Source organism: Tiliqua scincoides, chromosome 2, assembly GCF_035046505.1.
Source record: "Tiliqua scincoides isolate rTilSci1 chromosome 2, rTilSci1.hap2, whole genome shotgun sequence".
NCBI lineage: Eukaryota > Metazoa > Chordata > Lepidosauria > Squamata > Scincidae > Tiliqua > Tiliqua scincoides.
The window spans coordinates 128,386,258-128,394,464 of NC_089822.1; the positions used below are offsets into that span (position 1 = coordinate 128,386,258).

At 44.3% G+C, this 8,207-nt stretch overlaps 1 protein-coding gene across 1 annotated transcript; it reads right to left on the reverse strand.

Annotated features, from left to right (window-relative positions):
• Positions 1 to 2,593: 2,593 nt before the first annotated feature.
• On the reverse strand, positions 2,594 to 6,004 carry LOC136638787 (homeobox protein Hox-D3-like). Its single transcript, XM_066612816.1, has 3 exons — positions 5,894 to 6,004; positions 5,284 to 5,668; positions 2,594 to 3,279 (listed from the first exon to the last, which is right to left on the reverse strand). Exons 1-3 carry the CDS (start codon positions 6,002 to 6,004, stop codon positions 2,594 to 2,596), a joined length of 1,182 nt encoding a protein of 393 aa, XP_066468913.1.
• Positions 6,005 to 8,207: the final 2,203 nt, after the last annotated feature.

Genomic DNA, 8,207 nt, shown 5'->3' on the forward strand with positions numbered 1-8,207 from the left:
GTGAGTTTCAATGATAGATGAAACTATTAGCTTTCTACTTGAAATCAATGGAACTAAAATGAGCATAATTTTGGATGAATTTCAAAAGTAAAATCTGGAAATCCTGGCTCCGAAATTCCAAACAGCAAGCTTGATTTCTGATCCCCCTTCCCATTTTGAATTTGGATAAAATTTTATTTCCATTTGGGCAACAAATGTACCACCTTGTTTCGAGATAGCTATTAATTTTTGGGAACTTAACTACATTTATAATACACACGTTAGTATTTTCTGAATGTTTGTGATGGCGGTCATGGGCAAACGGTTGTCAGCAGGTAGCAGAGGAGTGTTGCTTTGCATGACCAAAGCTTCAGGCTGGGTTTTCAGAGGAAATTGATTCCTTATTTTAGCACCAGAGCAAGGATCTCCCTCACCAACCACAAGAACACAACAAGCAAGCTGGATTCTTTTTGCAAACTGGACCTTGCATCTTGACACCAACATTGTGTGACTGATGCTTGCCTTTCAGAAGCCACTTTAAATGAGTATGGAGGGTCCAGCTAACCTGTAGTCCAAGGAAATGGAGGAGGTTTAATGGAAGGCAGGGGCCAGTTGGGGAAAAAAATGCAGAAAACGGCTAAGCTCCAGAGTTGCATACTAACTGGGAGATGAAAGAGCAAGGGGCCTTCTGAAGTACGTGCTGTCTCAATGATTAATGGGGGTGAGGGAAGGGTGAGGCCCAGCCCCTAGTAAACTACAAGATGGCAAAGTGATTCTAAGAACAACAGAGCAGTGTTCGTGGAGAAAAGCGAGTCTGCCTGCGCCAAGAAAATCTCCCAGTGCTGTTTTTAAAAGCCTCTTTATTTCCAGTATCAAAACAGTACTTTAAAATAGATGCCGAGAGCCAAGCAATCATTAAAAATAAACCAATGGTGATGTGTAACGTGCAGCGAAAACATCGCTCACTGCAAGCAGCCGAGGTCGCGAGCCAGTTCCACTGTGTTCTGTTATCCGTGCCCGCCTGTGAGACAATAACCCACAGAAAGCAGCCATTCGTTTACCCAGGAATAGCGACACGCAGGTGATTTCTACATCAGTGCTGAATCACAAGAGGCTTTTCTTTCTAAGAACTGCAGGTTTCAGATTTTCCAGGTTTGCCCATGATGTTAGATGCTCAGTGGGAGATACTGCAGAAAGGACACTGTCCAAGTGGTCAAGAGCTTTCTGATAAATACAGGCCTGTTCAGGTAGGGCTCCTAGGAGTAGTGACCACCTGGTTGTTCTAGGCCCTAACCAATGTGTGGGAAGCCTAACAAGAGGTGGAAGGGGATGGAGGGAAGTTCAGCTGGCTGGCCTGCCTACAGCAACGCCACAGTTCTGTCTGAATGTGTTTCGAGGAGACAGACGATGGCAATGTCAGTCGGGTCATGTCTGGTACGGAAATAGTGCTCTAGGGAACCCTGAAGATCCCTGCAAGCTTATCAGTACTTCTTCAATGAGATCAGCAAAGGTGGACAGATGTTCCTGAAAGAATCATTTGCACTGCCAATCTTCCCCTGTGATAAACAGTTTGGGGAGAGTGCTTGGTAGGTTTTAAGGTGTACTCTCAGTTTCACACAGGGATATGATAGGGCCAACAATATTAGTCAGCATCCCATGAGAACTAAGTGTGGCCTAGAAAATACCCCAGCATCCTTTGCAACATGCAGAGAAGATTCCTCCACAGAAAAGGATGGATGGAGTGAGTTGGCTGAAGCTAATTTTCAATACATACACTCTACAGAGTGAATACATAAGACTGTTTTCCAGTTTAATACGGTGTGCCTATAACCACTTGGTGAGCTGGTTGGCTACACAGTCCTGCCAAAGGGTGAGAAGTGGCTGGCGTTTTGTTTATGTTTTCACTGCACATTCACCTTGTGAAAAATCTGGGGAAACAAATTCTCATTTCCTGGATGATATAACTATTTGAGGGCCAGATTTCCCCAAGGGGCCGTTAGCTGCCAACCCCTAGGTTTCATGCACACCAATACAGTTGTCTGTATTAATGGGCATAGAAAGGTAGATTACCTTAGAAAGTCCCTATCAAGACAAGGTGATTGAGGTGGATTTCACAGATTCAGAATCGAAGAATTGAGCACGGGGCTTCTGAAGTGGGCTAAGCCTCTGAAAAATTCAAGCTTGGAAATGTCCCATTAAGTGATGGTCTTTTATATTATGAAAATGAAGACCTGCAAACCAAAGCAGCTAAGAGTAACCTCATTTTCCTTAATTACCACTCCTTTAAAAGAAGATCATAAGGCTGATAGCTACAGAATGACTTAAGATCATCACCATCTTCTTTCACAAAGTCCTTCTCAAAAGACTGGACTGACTGTTGTTTTCTTTTTTTTAAATCAAGCCAGGCTTGCCTTGTATACTAACTTTGTAACATCCACAGACAGCTTCTCCCCCACCAAACAATGTTCTGTACAGTTAAATAAATAGGAGGCAATGGGTGGGCAGAAGGGTGGGGGGGGGAGGAATACTGTTGGTTGCACTTAGAGGTATTTTTTTTAATTAGATAATAGGACTGTAGCAATTTCCCCTGCTTGGTTTCCATGGCAGGGGGCCTTCACAGATGCATAAAATTTACAGGTCCCTGAGAATCTCCCTGAGGCACAGGATGTGTGGTTAAGTCTGTGTAAATGGGATGTGAGTTGGAAGACCCAAGCTGGTGATGGCTGGGGATTTCAGCAACACAGCTGTAGTCCAGGTTTGCGGAGGAGCAGTCAGGGAAGCTGAAGAGTGAGTCAGCCTCGGGCACATTTCCCAGGTAATTTTCTCCCATTTCACTCAAACTCTCTTGCAGAACTGGAGGTCCGTAATGATGGCCCTCTTCTGGCAAAGAGAGGGGGCCATATTCAGAGGAGATAGAAGCTAAGGGGTTGTCAAAGAGAGGGTCTGGGTAAGCTGTTGAACTATACGGCCCTCTCTGGGCCTTGCTGTATGAGCTCACGGTGGCCAACTCATACTCTGCCTCTGTCTGACTATAATAGTTGCTCACACGAGGGGTTTTGCTCGGGGACTTTCTTACAGTCCCCTTAGCCCGGCTGTCCTTCTTGTATTTCATCCTTCTGTTCTGGAACCAGATCTTGATTTGTCGCTCAGAGAGCCTCAGCAGCCGGGCCATCTCCAACCTGCGTGGCCGGCAGAGATACCTATTAAAATGGAACTCTTTCTCCAGCTCCACCAGCTGGGTGTGGGTGTAGGCGGTGCGGACTCGCTTGGAAGAGGAGAGGCTTGGTGGAGAGCTGGAATCTATATAAAGGAAATGAAAGATTCAGTTCAGCATCAGCCCTGGTGACTCTTCAAGAAATAAATGCATTGCTTCTCCAAATATTTCATCTAGAGAAATCTGCATTCCCTAAGAAAGGTGCAAAATGTACTTGTATGCATGTTTTGCCCGACCCAAATTCAGATGAAAATTTAGAGCTGAGCCAAATTTCATGGTATCCTGCAAACATTTTCAGCGGTGCCAAAAGCAAACACCTGTCTCTCCTCTGGGATGATTTCTTTTTAACACACTTTGCAAAAAATGTTACTTATTTGTCTGCATGGCCATCACTTTCAACTGGCCTCACTTGACCACCACCACATCCTGTAGCCAAATCTGAGAGGCTATGTACTCATAGTATCATAGCATCATCCCTTTTATGATGCGATGGTCCCTGATTGGGTGGGATCCACTTTTATTAACCCAACAAAGATGGAAAAGCAAAGGCCTGAGTGGGGTGGGGTGGGGTGGGGAATGGTGCCAAAGGAACAGCATCAAGAGAAACAAGGACACCAAACAGAACGGAAACAAGAGAACATTTGCAGTTGACCATCTAAGGATTTTTCAGGAAGAAAATTCTGTCCCTCTAAAATGACTAGTTTCTAACTCAAAATGAAAAAGCAAATAAAAAGCCTGAAACTGGAGAATCTTTGCTGCAGCTCAGTTCAATTCTGAATTCTTTTAAAACTCCATTTGGATCCTCTTGTGCTTAACGTTTGTGAAGAATGGAAATGTTTTCCCAGTAATCTTCCTACATTATTTCTGTCTCTAGCTAAGAACCTTATCTTTTCTCTCTATCATTTCATTTCAGAGCTGAGCAACTTATTTGTCTTTCTTTGTGAGTCTGGCTAAGTAATTGCACGTCTTTCTTGCTATGTCTATATCCATCCCACTTCTGTGGATAGCTGAACAGATATTTGTCAAAGCCGGATAATTAAGAAAAAAAAGAGAATTCTCCGAATACTCATGTTGCGATGAGGAATCCAGAACTATTTGGAGCAACTATGGTTGCTCCAGTAGAGTTGCTCCAAATAGTTCTCCAATATAAACACACATATAGTTGCTCTGGATTTATATAACTTTATCCAAAGGATATGCTTATACTGATCCTACAGTCAGTAGACAATATAGGATGTAAACATAAATAAGTAAAATTGCGGAAATATTTCCCAAGTAATTGCCCAGAGAATGGTCTGAAGGCACATGTCATGATCCAACTGCAGAAGCCAAGGGAATCTGGCCTTCCATATATAAACCTGTGTTATACCTTGATCCTTATACCCTTGGTCCTTTTAGCTCGGTATAGTCTGCACCGATTGACAGCAATGCTCCAGGATTCCAGACTCGTGCAATCCTACCTGTGCTGGAACAGGCAGGCCAGCAGGCTTGTGCTGTATCCAGTGCAGGTTTGGTATAGGCTGGAGCACAGCTTGGAGTAAGGGGAATAATTTCCCCTTACCCTGAGCAACTCCCCAGGCAGCCCTATGGGACTATGCAGATCCGCACCACTAAATTGGTGGCACAGATTCAAGCAGTCCATGTAACGCCAGGCTGCTCAGGAGCAGGGTTAGGATCTAGCCCAAGTGCCAGATCCTGGACCCACCCCCTCACCTGGAATGCCCCCAGAACACCCTCTCCGTGCCCTCCCCAAAACTCTGCACTAGGCAGTATGCCGCCGGCATAAGCTTACCCCATCCCTGTGCTGTCAGGATTCTTTCCTGGCCCCATCTGGAGATGCCAGGGATGGCATCTGGGACCTTTTGCATGCAAAGTGTGGACTGAGCTACACAGACTATCACTCTGTATCCCTGAGCTACAGCCCTAAGCAATACCTGGTTGGGAGACCACCTGGAAACCATATGCCAGCCACTCTTAGCTCTTTGGCAGGATATCAGTAAAAAAAAGTACTGCTTCTAACCATTAATTTGGAGTTGCTATTGTCTAGTGATTGAGACCGAGCAGAGGAGATAACAGATCAAACCAAGTACCTGAAGATGGAAGGCTGCCGTTCTGCTTGGTGCTGTGTCGTGTTTCCTTCATCCAAGGGAAGACTTGTTTTGGTAAATGGCTATTATGTGCTTTGCTAGTGCCATTGGAGGAGGTGTCACAAGGAATGGAAGAGGTTTGATCATTGTTGCTCTCTAGGGATCTCAAGGACACCTGTTGGGTACTGTTTTGGTCCATTGGAGACCCTGTAGATGCTTCTAACTCCTGATGTACCAATGGAGCCAGAAATGGTGGCTGACTAAATGAATCCCTCCTAGTGGGATCTTGGTAAAAACTGCCTTCTGGGGACTCCTGGTCGTCTTCATGAAGAGCTGTTTGCATTTCCTGTTCTTGTCTGACTGAAGGAACGGGGAAGGCAACTGATACCTTAAAATGGGTGTGAAAGGAATCCAGAGTGTATCAGATGGCAGACAGAGCTCCAGTTATTATTGCTGAGGAAGGGTCCTCCTCAATCAATTGCTAAAGAGAAACCTTAAGGAAAACATGCCTCCGTTGCTTTACAAGAACTCTCACAAGCCATCCTGGCCTCCAGGCCAAACCTGCTAAAAGAGGAACATGAACTGTATGAAGCTGCTTTTGATTGAGTCAGACCATTGGTCCACCGAGCCCAGTGCTGTCTGCTGTGGCCGACCGCAGCTCTCCAGTGAAGGTCTTCAGCCATTCCTCTTGGCTGGAGATGCCAGGGATAATTTCTATATACATCACCACTCATATATGGGCCCTCCCCAGCTCAAAGACAGTCTCCAGGTTTCAAGTAACAACAAATGCTCAATTTTCAAACTTTAAGGGGAAGATAGATTCAGAATACAGATTTCCAATACCAAATTCAAAATTTGAAGAGCAAAAATTGAAATTCTGATGAATTTGAGCAAACCTAACCCACTTTCCAGCACTGACCTAAGGACAATGCAACTCCGAGGTAAGGGAACAAACATTCCCTTACCTTGCGGAGACCTCTGTGACTGCCCCCCAACTACAGATGCAGCACATGCTCTGTCGGCACAGCTATGTCAGAGCTGGAAAGTTGGTTAGGATTTGGACTGGTAAGTCTGTTCTGTCACTTTCATTGATGATTGTCAGTAAGAAGCATGCTAAGATGATGCTTTTAGACAGATCAATGAGTATCATTGGGAAATGAGCCTCCAAACCCTTACACTTGTGTAAATAACTGCCAAAGACAGTGAAGGGCTCAAGGAAACAATGAAACCAGATAAACTGTTTGTGTTCCTTTAAATCCTATATCTACTGACAGCAGAGGTTCCCAAACTGTGAGCTGGGGCTCCCTAGGGAGTCGCAGAAGCCAGCCTGGGGAGCTGCACCAGCCTATACAATGTATAAGATTGTAGCCCTAATGGGGAGCTGTGGCCAGTGGCCCAGTAGGTCAAGGGAGCAACCAGGTGAAAAAGTTTGGGAACCAGTGACTTACAGGAAGTATGTAAAAAGACACTAAATAAAATCAACCAGGAATGTTTATTTGTGTTACTAGCCATTATTTTGAAGCAATCATCTCATGAGGGAAGTCTATGTGCTCCATCACAAGAGACAGCCAGGTCCATGAGGAATATTGGGTGCATGCCACTGCCACAGTTCTGCACAAACATAGAAAAAAAATGCATAATATGGTGTTGGACAACTTCCTCAGAATATCAGCCTTCATTGATATTTGATTGATCACCTTGGTGGTGAAGATATGTTTTTAAGGGAACTTTGTGAGGACGAAACCTGCTGAAAAGCCAGTGAAGTCGCTGAATATTTTGAGCGACTGGAGGTGGGGCTTGAGTGTTCTGCATAGCTCCTTACTCTTCCTCATAAGGAGCAAAACCAGAATAAATTACACAAAGTGAGAGCAGTTACGAATATTTGCTTACGTAATTTGCAATATATTCAGGTTGTAGAATTTGGGTTTCCTTGGCCCAGAATGTGAATTGCCTGGGTGCAGAAAGGGTATCTTTTTTCTGTTAACGGCACCCCACCTTCCATGCTTGTGGAACCCCTTCAAGAGAAAAACAAAGATTGGCAGGCACTTCTATTAGAAGGCAACAAACAGTTCACATGTCAGCATGTGGCAGAAATATGGTGATTCTGCACAGTTGTAAATGGATGTCCTTGACTGGTTGGCTGTTAACTTGCAGGGCTCTGTCAACTGAGTTTTGCTTTTGGTTGACAACTTATGATCTACTCATTCTCTAAGTGATTTACGAGTATATGGCTTCATCTCTCTCTCTCTCTCTCTCTCTCTCTCTCTCTCTCTCTCTCTGTGTGTGTGTGTGTGTGTGTGTGTGTGTGTTTGTGTTTGTGTTTGTGTTTGTGCATTTTGTTTCTTCGTTTTGGTGGCTTTCTTCTTGATGGAGTTCTTGTTTTAGTGCTGCTTTCATTTGATTGTTTGCCACTTAGGGAAAAAATATTTATCCTAAAATGCAATTATCAATTTTAATAAAAAAAAATTATTAAATAAACTGGGTAATCCCCTGCTTCGGTAAGACTAGCAAGTTACTACTAGCAGTTTATATCTGATGGCCACCATACTCTTTCGATGAAACTTCTTCCCAAGGGAAGCACATCAAGCTTGTCTTTGTTGCAGAGTGTGGGTACAATCCTAACCCACTTTCCAGCACTGACAAAAGTGCAATGCAGTTCTGAGGGAAGGGAACAAACATTCCCTTAGTTTGAGGAGATCTCCATGAGTGCCACCCAAAAGCAGGATGCAGCACATGTCCCATTGGCACAGCTATGCCAGCGCTGGAAGGGGGGTTAAATTTGGGCCTGAGTATGTCTTTTTTTTGGCCCAAACCTGTAAAGCTCCTTCTGTTTTGCCCTGCCTTTCACAGCTGGAAAACCATTTTAACTTGGTTGTCTTCATTGTGGAATTGCATGAATTTGTCTTTGCATTTTATAATGGGATTTT